The following is a 23,915-nucleotide window of genomic DNA, read 5'->3' as shown; positions in this document are numbered from 1 at the left end:
GTTCTCAAATATTTACACAATTTTATGAGTTGCAGATCCCGACCAATCAAAATTACATATTTATTAACTCACTTTGCAATAAACTTCTTCCTTGCCTTTTTAGCAGCAAACAAGTTAATGAGTCCATCAAATGAAATGCTGTTCACAAGATCATGTTCTGTAGAAATCACCGCTAACGAGTTTAATCTCTCTTGTCACATGGTAGATCGGAATTGATTCTTCAGAACTGACAGTTTTGAAAATGATCTTTCACTTTCACAGTTTGTGATTGGTAGTGTCAAATACAAGCGCAGTGCTATTGCTACATTTGGAAATACATAAATTATATCACTGTTATATAAGTGCTGCAAAACCTTTTGTGGAGTGAATGATGTAACACTGTCTTCAACTTTTGCTCTCTGAGAAATGATAAGTGTAATAATTAATTTGTAATAACAGGCTGCAGATCCTTTCTGTATTTTCTGACCAACTCGGTAGCACTAGATTTGAGTTCATCTTCACTTGCTGTAGTTAAGTTACAAAGAAACCCAAATGTTAAAGGCAATATCTTTGTAGGAAGCAGCTACCTTCTCCAGTTCCATGCGGAGCTTATCAGCAATGCATAGAAATGTGGAAATTCTGAAATTCTCGCGGGATGTTACAACAGTTGAAAGTTCGTCTTTTCCATCCAAAAACTTTTTATTTTTGGAAGATCTAGTTTCTACAAACGTTTGTAACACATAATTGCTTAGTTGTGTTGCTTTAACTTCAATTTTATCAAAATTATTTCGCAAATCGGAAACAAAATTTTTCAAAGAATTCATCAGTTGATGATCAGTTATGACATCGAGTCCAGGCTTCTGTAGATGCTTGGTTACTGCGCCGAATCTTTCCATAATGTCGTACTAAAATACAGCCATAAAAGAAAATTCTAAATATTGCATTTTCTTCATGAGGGGGTTCGCTTCCATCCTTGTGACTTGCGTTTCATTTTTGTCGTTGAACATATCATTAAATGCAGAGAAAATCTCATAATGAATGACGAGAGTTTTCAATGCATCTTCTCTGCATGACCACCTTGTTTTCGAAAAGCTCTTGACAGTGATTTTTGGCTTTCTGCTATTTCCTTTGCTTTCCGAAATAACTCCTTCAAGAACTGACCACCTGTGAGTGGAAGCAGTGAAAAATGAGTACAGCTTTTCTAAAAACAGAAACAGTTTTGTTGCATGAATACATTCACCAACACTGTTTTTTCCTACTAAACCATTTACAAATTTTGATAGTTTACAATTACTGAAAAGTTTGCACGCAAAGCAAAACACATTTCCCGTACATTAAGAGTACAATAACCATTTTCTCTCCTGTCAATTACTCTGACAAATGCAGATGTTGCTAGTTTACGAGTACATTTTGGATATTGCCTAGCAGAAACTGTGTAGTCTCCATCATTATTACTAAAAAGAAGTCCAGCCCCTTATCAATACAATAACTAATCATTTTGTCAGTGATATAGCCAGGCCATGCCGCAGGATCTTGCTGGATTTCTTCTATTAACACTGCACTATCAAAATCTACACTTATTTCAGTCCTAGCACAGTTTCTAGAAGTTATGGGAATTTCTGGAGTTGTGTTAATCAGATTACAATTATCTATTTTAGTTACTTCTGTGTTTTCTTTAACTTTATCAGAGCTTGAAAGTGGTAAAGTCAAAGGCAACTTACCATCACAATCACATGGTTCTAGTGTTTGAGGAGGTTCATGGTTCTTTGTGAAGAAGGCTGTAAGTTTTGGAAGTTTGTTTATTTCTTCTTGTTCTCTTCTTTCTGCTTTACATTTTGAAGCACCGCTATCAAATTCACGTACACTCATTTTGTGACATTATTATAAAACACAACAAATTAGCAATTATTATCAAACTAAAACTCTGGTGTAGTATCAAGGTCTGTTTACATTATTCCCGCCTTATGGACTTCTCTATTGTTGAACACAACTACCAACATGAACATCATAAACAAGTTCGTATGATTCATAAACCAACAAAATCATTAAAAGAAATAAAATAATTACTGCAAAATCAAAATTAATAGCTTTAAAATCTCACTAAAAACATATTTAGTTGCACAAATAGATTAAAACAGGGATATTGATTGTTGTTCGTCAATCTTACATTAAGAAGTTTTACGCGTACATTAATTACATGACATCTGTTGGAACTAAAACGAATCACATATCACATTAATCGGCCTCTCGAATCAAACAATAGCACCCGTAGCGCCCCAATTGCTGTTGTGGTATGTAATGAATCCGCTCGCTTTGTCCGCACCACAGTAGTTATTGGCGACCGGCGTCGATGTCGGTGACTTACTCAGTAGTTATAAATAAAACCATACAAGTTACAGCACGGTGTGGTTTTATTGTGGAATCATGCTTTACAAAACTAAATAAATAGGTACCTAAATTTAAAGACAAGTTATTATTACGCCAGATATAAAATGGGAATTCACTTTTAAATAGATTATATATATTTTTAATAAAATTTGAGGCCCCCTAGAATGTGAGGCCCGGGGCAAATGCCCCTTTCCCCCCCCCCCTCCCCCCCCCCCCCCCCCCCTAGACGCGGCCCTGTGTGTGGCCACTATTGCAGAGGTTCAATAACAATTCTAGTACATCAAAAAGTAGAGGTGGACGGGAATAGCATTTTTACTTCGGGACGGGATTCGGTCGAGAAATACATCAGATTTTCGGGATCAGGATCGGGAGCAAGAGCAGTAAATTGTCTCTTAGCTTGATGTGCAGAAAATTATATGTACTTTTAAAATGTGCGTATTTTTAAGTCTTTTTTTTAATAAACCATCCACATTTATAAATCAAATCACAAAAAGAAAGAGACACAAATACAAATAATAAATAACATAAAATGTAATAAATACAAACATCTTGTGTCCAACTCTACTTTAAATTTTCATGAAGAAACACCAACTCTTCAACATGTTCACTTGTTAATTTATGTACATTGCAACTTGTTATTTGGTAATTTTTTAAAGAACTTCCAAATAGGCGCAGAAGACACACTTGGTTCACTTTTGCTACTGCCTGGAATGCCAGGCTCCATCATTCACACAAGTGTATAAACTACCCTTTTTTTATTAAATGAAATTTGCCAGAAATAATTATCACGCCTACTTTAAAAATACCACTTGTTTTTAATTGTTCACTTTCATTCTTACATAATGACCAACGACTAAAACGTAAAACCATCTCATGTTTATGAAAGACATTTATGGCATAAACATTTGAAACCAAGATGGCGTCTTTCATTTTATTAGTGTTTCGAATATTACGCGTTTGGCAACACTGCTTATTGTTGCTCTTGTTAATTTTCAAGACAAATTATAACCTAAAAATACGGCAAAGATGTTAACATTCGCCAAACTTAATAATATTCAAAATTGAGTTCTTTATTTAGTCAGAGAGTTATTTTAAACTATGATTATGAATGAGTGTTGAATTTACGTTATTGTTTGTAATATGTATTTTATTTTTTATGATGTCTTTGTACTTTGTTCGTTTAATACGTATACAAAGTTTTTACGGGACGTATGTATACATAACGTATTTTTAGAATATAAAAATTAGTACGACAAAGGTTTTTACTATTTAAAAAAAAAAAAATTTTCCCGAGGTATTATCCGGAAGAGAAAAATTATTTTCCCGAAGTTCGGGAATGGTTTTCTTCCCGACTTTTATCCCGAATTTCGGGATCCCGTCCACCCCTATCAAAAAGAGACCTCATCGCTCCCATATGGTGTATGAAATAAGCTCTGGCTATTCAGTGAAACAGGTGTAGGCCTACCTAGCCAGCAAAACCAAATATTCTGGTATTTTTTTTGCGTACTGTGTTACTTGCACACGTGGTGATTTGCATATGCTTGTGAGTGGGTTGCAATAACTATTTTACCAGTTTATAGCATCTATAAATAAAAAAAATTGGCTTTTAGAAGTGCTTTTGTGTTGGTACAATCAGCATTATGTGAATAATAAGCTGTGTGAAGCTTTGACTAAGCAAATCAAATTGGTGTTTTAGATATTTGATTTAACTTCCCAAGAAAATTAAAACTCTTTCATTTAAAGTTTTAAATGGGATGTGAATCTTTTAATGTAATGCACTACTTGAAACATGAAAAAGCTTTAAATTCACATGTCATTTATTTGCAGTTTTAATATGGGAGCATAAATAATGCTTTACTAGGATCTGTATACTGATTTCCAACTGTGGCTAAATTGTTTGTTTAAGAAATAATTGACTATATTCATTTTAATTTTAAAATAAATTATAAATTCTAAATTTATGTAATTTTGCAAAAGTTTATCTGTATAGTTTTAACCATATTATATGTGTGTGTGTATGTATGCATGTATGTATCTATCTATGTATGTATGTGTGTTTGTATTAAATTATTTATGTATGTATGTATGTATGTATGTATGTATGTATGTATGTATGTATGTGTGTAAGTAATCATTCACAAATTATCTTTTTACTTCACTTACTTCAGTATTGCTGAGAAAAATGTTCTCACTTTGATTTGGCTTGAGAATATTTTATCATTTGATGTTATATTCACTTTGCATTCAAAAACCAGTATTTACACAGGCCTAGGGTATATTTTTAAGCTTAGGGAGTGATATGTGTTTGGTATTTGCAACATTTCCAGAGACCAGAAAGCGGAGGGGCTGAAGAGCCACATGTCGTCTGCTTTGGGAGGACTACTGAACCGTGCACTGAGCAGCGCCTTCATCAGCCGTCTGTCAAAAGAAATCTTAGCGTAAGCTGAAATTTAATTGCTGTTTCTATTATATTATAATTAGGGGTGAGCCGATCATGCCGATGCCAGAAATGTGGTACCGATCATGCCAATTTTTTTGACTGAATAGTGCTTTTTTAAGTTAGTTGTAAAATATGCTCCAAATTACTTGAAAAGTATTGCATAAAGATACAAACATGATCACTGTTGGTAAAAAAAAATATATGCACAATATGTTTCACGGTCATGAAATGACATTAAATGTCTCAACAAATTTGTGGTGTTGAAGCCACGTGTCGAATTTTCACCACGTGAAATTTCGGCTTTGCAAAGGTGGCATCTTGCTTTCCCATCACCTACAACAATGGTAAAATGTTTCCAAACAAAGCTGCTTTTCTTTGACATGTACAATCAAAATGCAATATTTAACTGGAAAATATAAACTCCAATTTTTAACTCTAACTTTCAAAACATTAACAAAATGACTAAACGAAAAACGTGATGAAAATACTGTTGTAAACACGCCAGACAGTCGAGGTCAACTATCGCAGTTTGTTACACAATCAATTAGTAATGGATTGTTTTCAATTGAGTCGTCCATATATATATACCCGTGTTTTATCGCATAATCTTTGCACCGTTATTTTAAGACGGCCAAATTTGGAGGGGAAAAAACGTCGCAATATGTTTTGGTCCCGCAGTTAGATTCTAACTGCTTTGTGTATGTAGTTTTCCCATATAAAACAATGTATTTTATAGTTGAAATCAATCATTCATTAGGATTTTACAGTTTATGTACAGTCAAACCTCGCTCGTATGGCCCCCGGTTTGTACGTACACCTCGGTCGTACGTACAGATTTCAGAAACCGTGAAAAATGAGGCAAAAAAATTAAAAAAAAGTTAAATAATATGAAAAGTTTAAGAAATACGTTAAAAAGTTTATTAAAATACAGTTCTAACCTGCAGCGTTTATATCAAATATGGGCTACATACACATTGCATCACAGTAAAAAAATTTAAAAAAAGCTGCAAATTGATGGATATTTACTGTCGATAGCGCGCCGTACGCGGATAAGGTCATTGTACTCGGTCAGCTGTTGTTATGGCGCGGTGTAGCCGCCGGCTGGCCCTCTTTGTTCCCTGAGCTGCGCATGCGCAGTATAACTCACTCTACGCTCCGCCCAGACTCGTGACGTTCCACCAGCAGCCAGCCAATAGACGCGAGCTTAGCGGAAAAAAACAAAAGCTCCACCGACCGTGTTCCAGTTTTGTCCAGTTCTAATACCAGCTTATTGGTATACGCACCAGTTTTCTCGCTGCCGTGACATGTTCAAGTTTACGTTCATCTTACTTACCTCGTTTAGGGTAAAATTTCAATCCGGATTGAACCTGGAGTGGAGTGAGGAATCTTGATTGAAATTTTACTTAAACACTTTGTTGTGGACTGAAGTTGGAGTGAAGTGAGATAATCCACTCCACTTGTTGAGGTGGACTGGACTGGACTGAAGAATCCGTATTGAGATTTTACTTTAAACACGGACTGGAGTGAAAAGAAAACACGCACGAGCAAGCCGCCGCCATATTGCATTGTTTGTTATTGGTCTCGTTGCATTTCAGGCATAATTTGTGAAAATGGCAAAAAAAGAGCAGAGGAATATGTGGACAGAGATGGAAGTAGAGTTATTGTTGGACGTAATGATCGCACCACAAAATTTTCAGTCTATGTTGACTCCAACTTCGATCTTGTTTACATTTCAATCTGGATTGTGATATTTACCATAAACACATTTCGTTAGTCTATGTTCGTTACACATTCACTCAGAGTTCACTCCACTCCAGGTTCAGTCCGGATTGAAATTTTACTCTAAACGAGGTAGATGTCTTGATACCAATGATTAATTATTTACAATCCCCAGAAATAAATGGTTAGTTAAAAAATATGCAGTGTAATACTTCTTAAATTATAATACGTATAAAACAGTTTCAAGACACCGCTCATTTTATTTTGTGAAGATTATATCTCATACGTACCAGTATTTCGGCTAAGTTATGAAATAAATACAGTATCAGAACTTACAAGCCACGTAATATTCCCGTTACGTTCATACATTCGTGAGTTTACGTTTTTCCCTCGTGCATTTTAGATCGTCTCGTGCTATAATTACTCGGACTTATTGCTACTCTTAACTGACTACGATTTGGATTTTGGTTGGATTACTTTGGATTTCTTTTTCTTGACTTGGCAACGAATTTCACCTGGATTTAGATTTTTTGTTTCATTACTTGGATTTATTTTGCTTCGGTTTTTGAAGACCTTCACTACTTTTTGGACACACATTTCGTACATCATGAGCGGAAGCAAGAAAAAAGCTATTACGCTTATGGAAAAATACGAAATAAAATAAACTTTTCTATAAAATATATACATTTTGCGATTTAAAATGCTCATTGCAGCCTATAAACGTTACGTTTTTCATGATGTTTTTAGGCCTACTAGCTAATCTTATCTACATTTATAAAGAACCCACTGTAATTTTTTTATTTGAGCAAATATGGTATGCGTTAATTCCAGCATAATAAACATACGTACATGTAAAAAATTTACTTGTTTGCCAAAGGCACATGTACGTGCCGTGTATAGACACGGCAACGGCAATTCATTTCCCGTGGCAGCGGTGGGAAAAAGGATTTGGGGGGGGGGGGGGGAGTATAGCCACAAATGGATGTAATTTGGCCTTACTGGTTCGTACGTACAACTCGGTCGTACGGACAAATTTTGGAGAACAATGAGTGTACGTAGAATCGAGGTTTGACTGTATTATGTATTAAATTTACAGAAATACGTAGTTGTCTGATGTGTCAGCACATACACCACAGCGGGAATAAAATACAATTAGAAAAGTGAAAAATACTAGTAGTGTTGGGCCGATTCCTAAAATATACAGATTCCGATTCCATTTTCGATTCTTAAATTAAAAGGTCGATTCTTCGAATCCGATTCCGATTCTTTAATTTTTATCTGACAATGTTCAACAGAGTAATATACTCAGAAAAAAATGTTGTTTATGATTTTAAAAATGTAATTGCATTGTGTTTCATTTTATGTGCATAAATTAACATTATATACAGCTTATATAATGTTAAGATGTCTTATGACATAAATTGTAATTAATGTTATAACTTCACCAACTTTAGATACCTTACATTATCAACTAAATTAATTTATTGTTAAAAAAAGAGGGTTTGTACGGTTAGGTTAAGAATTTTATTTCCAAACACAACTAAATAATGATCCAATTAAAATGACAATATAACTTCGTTTTTACATATTTCAAGGGACCAGCGCCAAAAAAAAAAAATGAAAAGATGGATTATGATGGAAACAAATATGCACCACACTAAAATAAACTAACATAGATGATTACTTTTTAATATATTAATTAAAACTTAATTATATCACTTGGTGAAAAGAATAAATCCATCCAGTCTTGCAGTTCTTCAGAACCGTAAAGAGAAAATAAATTTTCCGTTCTTGAGTAAGAAAGATCTGTGCATGTTTAAGCATCTCAAAATTTCCACATTTTATGGTGATATTTTCTTACACAAAATATTTAAACTCTTCAAATAATCGCGTTTTGATATTTAATTCATTTCAGAAATTTATCGGAACAATTCTGTTGAACTAACACAACTACTTTCAAAAGATTGTTTATGTTTAGTAATAATAATTTACGAACGTTTCAGCAGCAATGTTTGGAAATTCAGATTTGCCAACTGCCTTTCCAAAATATTTCTAATGTAAAACGAGCATCGCTAAACACGCACAAGAACACCAATTTACAGCTATTTGGTTATATTGCTTTTAAACTTATTTTAATATGGTCGCAGTAATCCACTGTGAATTATGGTAAAATCTCGTTAAAAAATTATTTTATTTATAATTATTTAAAGTGCAGAGATGTGAAACATCTTAATTTTCACGTTCACATCACGAAAGATTTGGTTCATGGCCGTATGGTTTACCATGGCAGGTAGTACAAACAAAAAAAATAGGTTGTTTACAATGGCAAACGTAGCTGCCATGATGAAGTAGGTACTGTTTAGTGAATAAAATTTACATTATTTTCTTTAAACATTGATGGTTTTGTCTAATTTTTTTTTTTTGAAGGTTTACTATTAAATGCAGTGCTGCTGCAACGTAATTTCCGAAAAATGCTTTCGCTTAAAGCGGGAAAGTATACTGCATTTGTACTGTAGGGAAAATGGCGGTGCAAGTAAATAAATACGCTAATCACCGAAATTCGTAAATCTCAGTTCCATAAAAGATTTTATTATGTAGTTTAAAAATTAAATTTGCATACATTTTAATATTTTCTTACGTTGCGTAGGAGATATATTTTGCAAACTTACAAAAACAATGCAGGAATCGGTCATGGTCGATTCCAAAACCACTGTATTCTGAATCCCGCGATTATGCCGGAATCGGTGGAACCGGCCGATTCCGGAATCGGAATCGACCCATCACTAAATACTAGTGACCTACACAACAAATTTTTTAGCACTAAACAAGCGGTCAAGGACAGGCACTATTATACTACAAGCATTGATTATGTGATTAAACTTCATTAGGAAACATGACTTTACAAGCGAGAGCAGTAAATAAAAACCGGCTGTACAGTTCTGCTCGCCACTCAGGAATAATTTAAAATTAGCTCTGGCTAAGCTTAAGTGAATAAAGGCCTCACTGAATCAGTTTCTGATTGCAACCAAATTGCAATTTAAACATTTTCAGTAGACCTAACCGCAAGATGGTGTACCTCTAGGATTGTCACAGAATTTACTAAGCAGAGCTTACAGCCAAACAGAAAGTTAACCAAACATTAATTTAGGTGATAGTGGACGAAATGGTAATTTTGACACGTAACGAGTTAAAGTTACTCTACATTAAAGGCATGGTCACCTCACCATCTCAAGAAACACAAGTTACAGGTTACCATGACTCATATCATACACCTTGCCGGAGCACTCGCCGAAGTACTGTTATCAGATGATCGTTGCTAGTGCCAAACATAAGCATACTTGATATCCCTATTTATACCCACATTAGGGTGCTTTCATGCATGCGCCAATAACTCTTGAGAGGGGCGGGTGGGGAAGGGAAAGTAGGGTAGAGGTGGGTTGTCACAGCAATTTTCGGTATCTGTTCCAACCAGTAACTGAGTAACTGATACAGTAATGTACTGGTGACAAGTCGCTGATACTTCTGTATCAGCTACAGCAGTAGCGGTCCCAAGAAGAAACAAGGTATCAGCATTCTCGTTACAGGTTACACATCCTCCGTGCTGTCATCACCAGTGTAAATCGGTATCAGTTTTCTCTTTCCACGTTCTTCCTAAAAAGGTATCAGTTTTCTCATTCTGCATTCTTCGTAGTCGAAAAAGGTATCGGTGTTCTCTTTCCATGCCTTTCGTAATCCGAGTCTTCACTATTCGCAAGAAGCACGCACTGCGCACTGAGCGTACTTTGATATGGGGCAATAAACAAAACGACTCTTAACAATTTCGCTCTGCGCCTCTCCTTCAACGCCTTCCCCTGCGCTTCCACCCCTACATTCTTTCCCTTCTTTATCCCTTATTCGTCGTGCCGCTCCCTCCCCTTTCACAAGCTCCACCCAAGTGACCGTCATCTGCAATCGGGTTCTGCGCTCATTGGCCGTGGTGTTGTTCCAGGTGAATTCTAAACTGATACTAAAGAAGTTGGGTAAGCAAGGTAAGGCAGAGTGGGAGAGTGATAAAGGGGAAGAGGCACGAGACGAGGCAGCTCAATGTTTTCAGCGATGTCTTCGGCGAAGGTTAAACAGTTCAAATTAAACTATCAAAAACAAATCTTGGTGAGGACCGATCAATTTTACTCTAATTATTTTGCCTCTTAACTCTGACTCGTGAAACGTGAACTCGCAGTTGAAGGCATAAACAATATTTTGGTGGAAAAATATTTTACAATTTATAATTTATTTCCATACTAAACTACCATATTTACCCGAATATAATGCGATGATTTTTACAAAAATTGCTGGAACTGAAAGTGAGTCTCGCAGTATAATCGCAAACGTACATCTTGCCGCCGGAGGAATGTTTAGGAACGGCGCTGCGAGACAACTGTGTCAAGGTTACGGCGGGCTAAAATGTGAAGCAACAGTAGAGCTGTAGCAAACCGTATGTATTCGGTACTGAGTAACGGGTGCACCATCTAGTACCGAATAACGAAACGTTACACACGAATACATTTCGTTACTCACATTTTTCGTAGTATGGAACAGTTCACTTGTAGTTACAAGTCTGGTTAAAAATACGGAAAAGTGAAAAAAATGCACCTTACGCAGTTTGGTATGTAATGTATAAGTATGTTTTCTACAAATTACGAATGTTGCGATGCCGCGATGTCATACTGTACGCAATACGACTCTATGCATTGCTCTAACATAACATTGCATGCTATGTAGTATCAGAAGTAACGAGTAACGTAACGATACGATAGTAACGAGTACTAATTGTTATAGTAACGAATACATACAGGTACACTTTTTTTCGTTACTTTTACACCTCTAAGTAACAGCGCTGCTAGTCTCAGCTTGGGTCAGTATTAGGTAGAAGCGATTGTCGTTTGTTTGGTCGCTTGTGTTGTGTTACTGTGACGTAAGTTTTGTTTTGCATCGTAAGAAAGTGAGAGATTTTTTATAACATGCATACTGTAGAGAAGGGTGGGAGTACACGATTAAATATGCCTAAAGGGCTAAGAAGAAGTTACGATGCTAACTTTAAGATTATTGTGGCAAATTATGCCATACAAACGAACAACTGCCAAGCTGCTCGTAAATACGTCAGTGAAAGTAACGTGCGTAACTGGAGGAAAGATTTGTGTTGTCTAAAAAATGCAAGTAGTACCAGGAAAGCATTCAGAGGGCCAAAAAAAGGACGGTTCTGGGATATTGAAACCCGCATTGTGAATTTTATCAAAGAGAAGAGAAGAGAATGGATGCCTATTTCGCGAGAAGTAATAAGTTTAAAAGCCCTAGAAATTGCCTGGGAGTTTAATATTCCGCGGACTAGCTTCAAAGCTAGTACTGGCTGGTGCGTGAGAATGATGCGCCGTTGCGGTTTTTGTTTGCGGCGCAGAACATCATTAGCACAAAAGCTGCCAAAAGATTTCCAAGAGAAATTGACTAGATTTCAGCGTTTTGTGATTGGTTTGCGTAAACAACACGACTATTTGTGTGGCCAAATCGGGAACGCAGACGAAATGGCAGTTAATTTTGACATGCCCCGCAACACTACCGTTGACACAAAAGGCGTCAAAACTGTTACCGTGCGCACGACTGGTAATGAAAAGCTGCTAGTCACTGTGATGTTATCTGTTTTGGCAGACGGCAGGAAACTGCCACCATTCGTCATATTAAAAAGAAAAACACTTCCCAAAGAAGCATTTCCGCCAGACGTATTCATTCGTTATCAAGAAAAAGGCTGGATGATGAGTGATTTGATGCAAGAATGGTTGCGACTTGTGTGGAATCGGCGCCCCGGTGAACTTCTGAAGAAAAGGGGCATGTTGGTTCTTGATGCGTTTCGGGGACATCTGACACCTGAGGTTAAAGCTGCGGTATGTAATTTTAACACAGACTTGGTTGTTATTCCAGCTGGAATGACAAACCAGCTACAAGTCCTCGATGTTGTAGTAAACAAGCCATTCAAGAACCACCTTCGCCAACAATATAGTGATTGGCTGCTTGCAGGTGACCATGCTCTCACACCAACTGGGAAAATGAAGAAACCATCAATTCTGCAGCTAGCAAGATGGATTTCCACTGCATGGAAAAGGACAACTCCAGAGTCCATCATCCGTGGTTTTAAGAAGTGCTGCATTTCAAATGCCATGGATGGCACTGAAGATGATCTGTTGTGGCAAAATGAAGATCAAGGCAGTAGCAGCAGCAGCAGCAGCAGCACCAGCAGCAGCAGCAGCAGTAGCAGTACATACACTGACAGTGAATGATTTTGCCTTACCAGCATCATAACAAATTTTGTTAATGTTAATTTTGTTAGTGTTGTGACAAACTCAAATATATATTTGCCTGGTTAAGTTTATATATTTAATTTTTATTTCCAAATTAATTAAAAATTTAAAAAAATAAGTTGCTGTGTTTTTTAACTATGATTTCCTCTCTACAACTTTGTATTTGAACTGTGGTTTCCTCTCCATGAATCTATTTTTCTAGACACTCAATCAGAAAGTTTGGGGTCGCATTATATTCAGAGTCGCAGTATATTCGGGTAAATACAGTACCTCCTACAAAATGGTTTTTTTTTCTATTAAAATCAATGTACATTAATTAGTGTGAGACACTCTTAATGTATGCCTACATATTTGAAATAAAATGCTTGGTTTGAATCTAACTAGTTACTAACAAACAAAACAGGGTTAATGTATAATACCAACTCAACCAATGGGCATGCCTGACATTTTTCATTTAATGTTTATTTATAGATTTTTTTATATACATATACAAATGGGAGTACAAAACAATTTTTTTTTTCTAAATTTTTTATTACTAAACTCTATATTTCTAGTGGCCATTTTGTGAAGAAAGATATTTTTGGCATGTTCATTGATGAACAATAATATAAAGAACTATTTTTTTTATTAATATATCAACTTAAAATCTACATGGAACCTTTTAAAATTCATGTTATGATAACCAAAAATTTATTATCTTTTGACATCTTGAGGAAATAACCTTATTAGAATTTTTTTTTTATTAGAAAAATTAACACTGTTGGATCAATTATTTTTCATGGAAGGGATGAAAACAATGTCAATATTTGAAGGCTCGTAAAACCTAAAGGATGAATGTAAATAGTTTCAAATTTTAATAATATTTATTGGTCTATTATATATATATATATATATATATATATATATATATATATATATATATATATATATATATATATATATATATATATATATATTGGGGGGGGGGGGGAAGAGAAAAAGAGAATTTTTAATGTGTTTTCATCTCTTCTATGAATATTTTTTTATTAATCGTTCATTTTTTGTAATCAAAATGTATTATTCTAATTAAGTTGTAGGGAATTTATTTAAAATAAGCTTATAGTTAAAAAAAACTAAAACAAATTAACACTTATTGTTGGGACAAATAACTTATTTAAATTTTTTTTTTAACTATAATTTAATTTTACTCTTTTTAGTCTCAAAATAAAACTAACATATTGAATATGAGTAATTAAAACAAATTAATAGCACTAAATATAAGTAATTGTTACAATGAACTTAAAATTAGTCATTAATGTTCACATAATCTAGATATTTCAGCTAATGCGTCAACATTAACATGGACATTTTTTTGTTATCTTAGAGCAATCAAGTACTTTTACTTGGAGACCATCCAGTGACTTTACGTGACTGAGCTACTGTGGCCAACCCCCCTTATATCGGGGTAGTCGCACACGTCCGCACTCCCCACGCCAGTCCCGCGTACGCGTCACCACTGAGCACTGACATACTGATAATGAGAGTGTAAAGAAATTAAGCTTAACAGACGCGCATCGACTGGTCTAATATTTGGCAAGTGCGCAAAAAAATATGTTAGCATACTAAATTTACCGACAGTCCTGGAAACTCTATCGTGATAGGTATAATAATGAATTACCAAACCAAAGATGCTCAAACTTAAATCCAGTAAAAAGGCAAAGGGACTTAAAAGGTAAATTCTAGGTATCATTTAAATTGGTATAATTACGTTCACAGTGTAACAACATTGGTTTACAGACCCTCTTGCAGTATATTTAATTCTAATCCAAAGTCCCAAAAAAGTCTATTACGGAGGAGAAGGGGGAGAACCGAAATTATGACGTTCTTTAGTCTATATAATCCAACCACTAAATCCCGTCGCCCCACTCTTTTTTCAATACACATCTTCTGTAAATTGTACCAGCCGGGAAAATAAAGTACTAAAATCCAGTTCTCACACTTTCTTGTTACTGAAGCATACCTCTGAAGCCGGTGACTCCCGGGGTCGGGCGTAAACCCCACTCACTATTTGCGCTTCTAGCAGCGCAATCCTTCTGTGGCCCGTGCACTAGCCCCACACCATCACGCTCTCGTGTACCACCACGTTTTTCGCTTCGCCCCCCCCCCCCCCCCCCCCCTCCCCCCTCCCTTACCGGGGGAACATTTTTCACCATGACCCTACCTTTAGATCAGAAGCACTTCAAATAGAAAAAGAATTGAGTTTTAAAGTTATTGAAATTTTGGGTTTTTAACAAACCACCTCTCTCTCCTCCCCCGCCCCCTTCTCAACCCTTGGGTAACTGTCTGTAACAACTCAGGTTACAGCCTTCCTCATACAATCCAGTAATAATAATTTGTTAGAAATTTTTTTTGTCAAATTTCAGGTTAGATGTAAAAAATTTTCCTTTCGAAGTTTAATTCTCCGGGTTTATTGTTTTTATTTTTAAAATTCATTAATTTATATTTTATGTAATTTTTTTTTTTTTGCTGGCTTCTTTGTGTGGGAAGGCGTGCTGACGTAATTCTCCTTCGTTTTTTCCACGACCGAGGCTTTGTTTCACACGCTAGGCGTGTGAGTCACGGTCACGGGAGTGTGAGAAAGAGACAAAATCGCTGCTTCGTGGGAACAGAAGTAAGCTTTTCCTAAAAGCCTCTGTTGCCATGCGCCGTGATTGGCTGAAAATTACGTCAGCAAGCCCAGGACACTGCCCGCACAAAGAAGGAAGGCTGTAAGATCAGTCATTGTCCGAGCACCAGGCCGAACGGTCGTTCGGGCGGCGGGCGGAGCAGGCCGAAACCGGGCGATGGCTCAGTGTTTTATATAATTTTTTTTTTTGGTATATTTAATTTTTATTTACTCTGTTGTACAAAATATAATGTGATTTTTAAATGACTAAATAAATCAGATAACACATCGAACTTTGTGTATAAATTTCTTCTTTCGTCATGACCTGCAACATGTATGTTCCACTCATCACCTATTAGAGCTAGCCGGAGGTGGTGAGTGGTAACAAGTCGACCCCGGGGCAAATTCGCACCATGCCCCAACTTTATGGATATAAAAAAAAGCCTGATTATTGCCCATAGCTCGAAATAAGTGTTTTTTGACTCTGACTCCCCTTCTTCCCCACTCCCCCTTAACACTAAGGTCTTAAGTTATAAAAATATTGTATTGTCGGAGGTTCTTTATATGTATGGAAAATTTAAACACATTTGTACTTCGAAAAGTGGGTAAAAAATTAATGGAATGATTTTATTACATAGTCCATTCATTCATACATACAGGTGAAGCTAATAAAAGCATGGTAAAAATTGCAAATTTTTGGTTAGAATGTGAATTGTTGACAATTTAATTTAGATTAAGAAGGTTTTTTTTTTTATCTCAAGTTGCTATCTTAATAAATAAAATGGTTAGAACTTTAATCATGCCAAATATGACATATCCTTTTTAAAAAAAAATAGCATAGGAAAAGACACCGTAGAGTGGTTCCAGGTAAAAAACAAAAACAGGCTCAGACTAGTAAATCTTAAAATAGCTCTTCCCCATGCAACAGTAGCATAAGGTCCGCCTGGTGTGTGGACTCAGTGTAACTATGACATAAGTACGTATTGACTTATAAAATGGCCTGTCATACAAAAAAAAAAGAAATCATCTTTAAGCTCTTCAGTCTTGCATAAAATTCTTTTTTTATACCCTAAATTACAGTTCTACGCTGATATCCAATTCTAATGCATAAAATAATACATAATTTAGAGTTTGACAATTCGTTACTGTCTTTAAATTTATTTTTTATTTCAGCCTTGCTCAGTTATCAATTATGAATGTTAGGTACATATTCTGTTAAAATAATGTTTTTATTGTGTTCTTCTGTTTACAGAAGAAGCGAGGGAGACAGTTCTGCTCATTCCTTGGAGAATGCAGGAACACAGCAGTCTCAAAGAACAAATGTCATACTAGAGAAACCAAATCTGCTGTTCAAAGGCGATACTGATGACACCAAAGAAAAGAGATTTTTATGTGACCTATGTGATATGAAGTAAGTGCTCTTTATTGATATATTGTAAATATATGTTTGGCAACTCCTAGATTTCCATCCATATTTTTTCAGCCACTTAAAATATTCTATTATGCTTGGTGTTCTGTTTTAATATGAAGAGGTTTATGTACTCACGTGAACCCAAGTTTATTTTGAAGTAACAAACACGGTTCAGGTTGATGCTTGTTACTTTGACCTTGCCAATGTCTTTGATATTGTGAATTAACTTAATATTACAGGATAAACCTTCAGACATGGTTTATGTGATAACTACATATTTACACAGGTTCCCCAGCTATCTAAGTAACCAATGTTTTTTGTTTTGTTTCAATAAACAAACTGTAACTCCTCAACGTATTATGTAACATGTGGAGTACCTCAAGGTGGTACTTATCTCCTATATTGTTTGAATATTTTTTTGATGACATTAACCAGGTTTAAAAATATTCCTCAAGTTTTGTTATTTGCATATGAACTAAAAATCTACATATTAATTAAATCTCTAATTTTCACTGACTCAAGTTTGATATTACTAGCATTGTCAATTAGTGCAACCTCAAATTAGTAACTCTAAACAAGGAAGAAAAACATTTCCTTTGCTAGCAAACTATTACCAATCTGTAGGACTGCACAAATATCATTTTTTTTATCAGATACGAATATGAATGCCAAATTATTCTCGAATATGAATATTGAATTTGAATAGTAAGAGAGTTAGAATTGCACTGAATTTTTTTTTTTTTTTTTTTTTCACATCATATAACAAAACATTGGGAAAGAATAATTGAATGAGCGGTAATGGCTTCTGGGAAATAAGACAAATAAAACTTAAGTCAAAGGTGTTGTATGTTAAGTCAGTTACAATAAATGTATGAAAATTTTTGTTTAAATATTTAAATTTTGCAGAAAAACAAATACAATGTATTCTTATTTTATTTATGCAGCTAACCTAACTTAACCTAAACAACCATTTCATTTCAGCCCCTATTCACCTTATTTTCCAGAACCTGCTCTCTTCTACATATTGATCCAGACAATTTTTGTGAACAGCAAAATACCATGCAATCCAATCCATTTCAGGAAAATGTTATTTTTTTATTAATGCTGTGTTCCCAAATTAATGATTAAAGGAGCTCATATTTACATATTTAACCCCTAGTTATTTACACATTATCGTTGTTGACTGCAGCTAGGTAAATGTATTTTAGTTCAGCATTAATTTAAACACAATTCATGGTAATTTCTGATTTTTTCATTATTTTTTTAATTTTTATATGCGCATCTGTTTGGTCATAGATACATACAAGTAAGCTGCTACTGTATCACATGGTGTTAGATCGATTGTGACTATTGATTTATATGCTGTTGAACTTACGGTGTTCACTTCTTTTAATGACCATTGCAATACAGTGTCTGTCTTTTGGTGTTGTAGTCCATGATTATTGATGTTTATTAATTATTTACCATTACTGGTAAATGTGACAAAACAAATACTAATTTTTTTTTGTTTTCAAATTAGTGTTTTGAATCATTCATGTAATTTTTCCGTTGCCGTTTAGTGCTGCAGTAGTGAAAAAAAAATTAATACTTGTATTATTAAAATGTAATTTATTGTTCATGTTTTTGATCATGAAGTCCCATTAAAACATCAAAAGAGGCTATTTATATCACACAAATGACTTGGCGTCAACAGTGAACGTTGATATTATACAAACTCACAAAGGATACTATTTCAAATATTCATATCGAATTAAATATTCTTTATTTTGAAGTATTAATATTGATGTTGAATCAGATATGAAAAATAAACTATTGGTATTCTTATTTGAATATTTGCACAGGCCTACCAATCCGATGATCTGCTAAATAATTCATTAAGAATCTTTGTATCTTACTGGCTGATAATTTATTATTTTTTCATCAACAAGTTAATTCTGTGGTTTCTAAATCAAGCCTTTTTTTTTTTTAGCTTTAATTAAATACATAATCCATTATGTTCCAAGCATTGATTTAATACTAACCCTTTATTTTTCTTTAGATAAAACTAATATGGAGTATAGATTCATAATCTGAAATAATATCATTAAATCGGACTGTGGTAAACTAGAAAACATCCTAAATAAACTTTTAAAACTTATTACTTACAAGAACTTTCCAAAACCTAATCAAATTCCTCTTAATTGACAGTAGAACATTATTAAGTGCACTTTTCATCAGTAATTGTTATACATCAAAAACAAATAGCAAATTCTTGATTGAAAATGATTGTTTAAGAGTCCTGCAATTTAATAGTCCTTATAGAGACTGGAAAAAAATGGTGTAATGATTTTTACGTGAATTTTCGCAAAATTATGCGGATATTGTGGTAAACAACAACAAAACGCGAAAAATGGCCTTTCTCGCGAAAAACTACGAAAATTGGATATGTACATTACCTTGGTAGATCGTTTCACGAGGGAACAAATTAAAAAAATAAAAACTACGTCAGCCGACAAACGATGTATGCAAACTTGCCAATAATTTATGTTAAGTAAATAATACAACGTTGGGCATACTAAGAACATAAAAATAATATTTTGTTTTGGCAATTGAAATGTAAATACGGCGGCCATCATGGTTTCAGTCAAGATTATGGCCAGCGAAGCGGTATATAGCCAGACTGCTTGACAATTGTTTTGCTAGCAATGCTCCAGTGAAAACATGTTGTAAACTACCAAAAACATTACGTAAATAACGAGATTGAATTTTTAAATTGCAGTGGAACATTTGATTCCAAAAGACACGGATATTGGAATATTAACCATAAATTTGCGCAGTTGTAACACTTTTCGATATATTGATTTAGTGATCAATCCACTATATACTGCACGGAATAAAATCGATACGTCAAATTCGTGTTAATGTTCATAAACAATTATTTTTGTTGCTTATGGTGTGTTATGTGTTGTATCTGTGGAGGTTGTATCATTGTTTTGTTTCCTGGATCGTTGTGCATGACTCATGCAAACACACTCAATACTACCTCATGCAGCATGAGGTAGTATTAAGTGTGTTTTTCTTTACAGCAATACCAAAAATTAAAGCCACCCCCAAGTCACGTGCAGCAGAGTTCAAATTTGAAGGGTTGTATACCTCAAACAAAATTTTGTTTTGCAAATGCAAGGCAAACATCACATTAAAGTAAGGTTAGGTAGTTCCGGTACCAGCAACAAACGCCTTGCAACACTGGAAGAGGTAGCTATAGTTGGAAAGAAGATGAAAGATGACAGGGAAAATTTCATTTTGGAAACCACAGAAGCATTTATTTCAGCGAACATACCACTTGAAAAGTTAGAGACGACAGTAAATTCCGTGACTGGATAAACAAAACTGTTAAGGGAGGTGGGGATATTCCTTCCGCTAGTTCCCTTCGTAGAACATATACCCCCAAACTAGGCGAAAAAATTGAAAATTACATTAAGAAAGAGTTTGAAGGTAAAGATATTTGTGTCCTTTGTGATGAAACAACTGACAAATGTGGAAGATGTGTTTTCAACATTCTCTTTAAGAAATTGGAACCAGCCAGTAACCAGACCACAAAGCTAGTTGCTTCCACTGTACTTGCAACATGTTCAAAATTTTGAATACCCTAGCAAAGTATGGAATTGGATTTGATTTAGTTAAGGCCATAGTGAGTGATTCTGCTCCTTATATGACAAAATGTTTCAATAACCTGTCTGGTCTACTGGAACATGCAGTTCATTTGCAATGATGGGCCCACAAGATGCACTTAGTTGGCAACACTTGGCAGACTAGACTAACACTGTTAAACAAAACAGTGGCAAAGATCAAGAAGGCATTTTTGAACAGCAGGAAAAGGAAACATCACTACTTATCCTACAAATCAGAAAAGTATGGAAGTCCAGTGGAAAAATAAAGGTGTTCCCTGAGCCAGTTTTAACGAGGTGGAATTCGTGGTTCTGTTCACTAGTTTACATTTGCAGCTATTTTGATGACATCATTGAGTTCTTTGCATCATCTGGTAATTCATCAGACTACGACAACAGCGGTATTACTTGGCTAAAGGAGAGGAGCTCTGCAGAACCGCTACAAATTAAAGTTGAGGCTAAATTTGTTTCAGAATACTGCAAGCCAATTGAAGAGCTAATAACTTTTCTTGAAGGTTCTTCTTATGCAACAGCACACATCCTGTGCTGTAAACTAAATGATATAGAGACAAAACTACAGTTGCTAAGCACTGGACAAATCGAGCAGTTCAGCCCTTGTATGGTTTTGCTTGAGCAGTTGTCTGCAGTTAAGAAAGCTGAGGAACTGTCATCACTTAAAGCTGCAGCAGTGAAGGCACATTCCAAACTTAAAGATTTGAGGAAAAATGATTCTGCTGCAAAAAAAATTTTTGAGCGTAAGTGTTCTGCTTAATCCCAGAAACATTATGAAACCAATTCTAGAAAACAAACAGCTTCAGAAGGATATGAACAACATACCTTTTATCAAACAACTTGCCCTGCAAACCTTTTTAGAAGGTTTTCATGCCATGAGAAACACAATCGTAGATGATCTAGGGAGGCCAGATTGTTCTGAAGTAGAAATGGTGAATCTGATGTGCTCATTGAAGGCTGACCATAGTAATTTTTCTTCAGGGTGTTTGAAGGCAATATGGTTGCCTACCAGTAATGTGAACAGTGAGAGATCATTCTCCCAATACTCACTTGTAGTGAGCGACAGGTGCCGCAATCTTCTGCCAGCAAATGCAGAAATCTTGACAATGGTTAATTTTAATTAATGGTCAATGACTCAATGAGTGAATTGCAGAACAGTTATATGGATCATATAGGAGTTCTACGATTATAATTAATGTATATTATTTTGTGCATTTTAGAGGTTATCGTTATCATCAATAATAATTATTGTAGTTTATGCTTAATGCATAAAGGTATTTTATTGAAAAATAGATAATTTTTTAATTTAATTGACTACAGAAATTAATGATTGGAAATATTTAATTTTTAAAGGCTTTTTTGCGAGTAACCTAGTCATGAATGGGCTTTTTGTTTAATAAAACCACAAAACACCGAAATCCTTAATTTTTAAAACGAAATTAACAAAAATATGAAACCATATTTTCCTGTCCCTAGTCATTTACCGGTTATGTTTTGTGCTTTGAATAACAACAGTGACATTCTTTATAGATTAATTACAAACTTTAATAACCTAGATAAACATGTTAATATTTTAGACACCAAAATTAATATAAAACATTTGATTATAATTTTAATAAATACATTTTTTTATTCTTATTATGTTAGAATTTATATTTTAATAATTCAGGAAAATTTAATACTTTAGAATTAATTTATACTTAATTTTATAATTGTTTATTGATGATTTGCTAGTATGTCTCCTAGTTTTTTTTTACTGTAATTTTTTTCTTTATGTTCTTTGTTTATGTCCATGTTTATTGTTGACTGCCCTTCATGTTTTTTTTTTTTTTTTGTATTTGTTCTCTATATATATGTAATGTGTACAATTGTATTTTGTGCATACCACTAAAGTTCCTCAACTGTCTATGTGCATGTTACAAATAAATTAATAAAAAATCGATAAAATACAAATTATTCAACAAATATTGAAGCTTTATGCACTGTACAATTTAAAACAATAACTGTGTTTTTATTTTCCCCAATTTATACTTTTTCTAGTAATCCCCAAAAAGTATGTATTAGTTATATTAGAGGTAGCCTTACTTCCAGCTCCTCTTGAAGTTGATATTATTATGCTAAATTTAGGACAAATAAAATTGGTAGAAATGTGAGGTTGGTTTACGAAGAGCACAAATTTCAATAAACATATTCTCCTGGAGTCTTAGTTTTTGTTAAAAGTGTAGTTATCAATAAACATAATTTTTATTGCTTAAATGTGTATTTACTTGATGGTTTATCATTATCAACCAAGACATATTGACTTATGAAATAGTAACTTTTAACTTTACTTTCTTAATTTTTTTGCATATGTGCTTCATCGATGTTTAGAATGTAATGCATGCAATATGTTCATTTTAATTGGTTTCTTGTGGCAATATCAAATGTTATTGCTTTCTATTAGTTTATTCTAGACAGGTAGATATGTAGAAGGAATTGATATCATTGAGGGATATGTAGAAGGAATTGATATCATTGAGGGATATGATTAAATTTTGCCTTTTTTAAGCAGCTCTTTGGATAATTTTGCTTAACTAAACTTATTGTCTCTTTCCTGTGCAGGTTTTATACTTTGGGATCCAGAAACAAGCATGTGCAAAGTGTGCACCTAAAAATGCCAATAAACTTGACACCAAGTGATGTGCCAGATTCAGCTGTATCAAGCACAGTTGGGAATAGCATTGAGCAACTCACTGGGAACAATAAGGAGCAACATGACACTGAATCCGGTAAGATTTTGATGTTTCATAACTGCTATCTGAATTTTTATGATAATTACTTAATTAGTTCTTGAGGTATTTGTCTTGTGTTAGCCTTAACAAATATTATGTATATACATGCATTATAGTGATTTTTTCTCTCTTTCAGGTTGGGATAGCGAGAGCCCTCCAGAGTGGACTGCTGAGCCAAATATGGATGGTGAAATTCTGGACGGATCCTTCCTTTGCCAAGGTATTCATATCAAAGAACAGCGAAATGATTTACATTCTCTCTCATTACTTATGTGTCAAAGATGCTCCTAGAATCTTAACATTTTGCTGATTTATCTGTATGATTATCAAATCTATATTAACTAAATATAGAAAGACATTGTGGTCACTGAAATATAAAGTGAAGTATACCATTGAAATTTATTTTTTGACAATCGAAACTAATGGACACTAACTAAATTATTTCCACAGATTCAGAAATTATTGTCCTTCAAATATAGATTCAACTTAACCACTTACAGTTGTTAGCACTTAAACCAGTCATAAATTGTGCTGGTTTCACGAGGTCTTAGTGTCACCACCAACTTCTCGACACA

The 23,915-nt window shown here is 34.5% G+C and overlaps 1 protein-coding gene across 6 annotated transcripts in view; it reads left to right on the top strand.

Annotated features, from left to right (window-relative positions):
* The window catches only part of LOC134531736 (uncharacterized), a 377,288-nt gene that overhangs the window by 338,924 nt on the left and 14,449 nt on the right, over positions 1–23,915 (top strand). For all 6 annotated transcript variants that reach the window (XM_063367600.1, XM_063367597.1, XM_063367599.1 and 3 more), the window contains 4 exons: positions 4,695–4,805; positions 16,752–16,910; positions 23,171–23,337; positions 23,477–23,560. In XM_063367600.1, coding sequence (XP_063223670.1) covers positions 4,695–4,805; positions 16,752–16,910; positions 23,171–23,337; positions 23,477–23,560 — 521 coding nt within the window. The remainder of the gene's footprint in view (positions 1–4,694; positions 4,806–16,751; positions 16,911–23,170; positions 23,338–23,476; positions 23,561–23,915) is intronic.

This window comes from Bacillus rossius, chromosome 5 (genome assembly GCF_032445375.1).
Source record: "Bacillus rossius redtenbacheri isolate Brsri chromosome 5, Brsri_v3, whole genome shotgun sequence".
In the NCBI taxonomy this organism is placed as follows: Eukaryota; Metazoa; Arthropoda; class Insecta; order Phasmatodea; family Bacillidae; genus Bacillus; species Bacillus rossius.
This window is presented reverse-complemented; position numbering and strand designations above follow the sequence as displayed.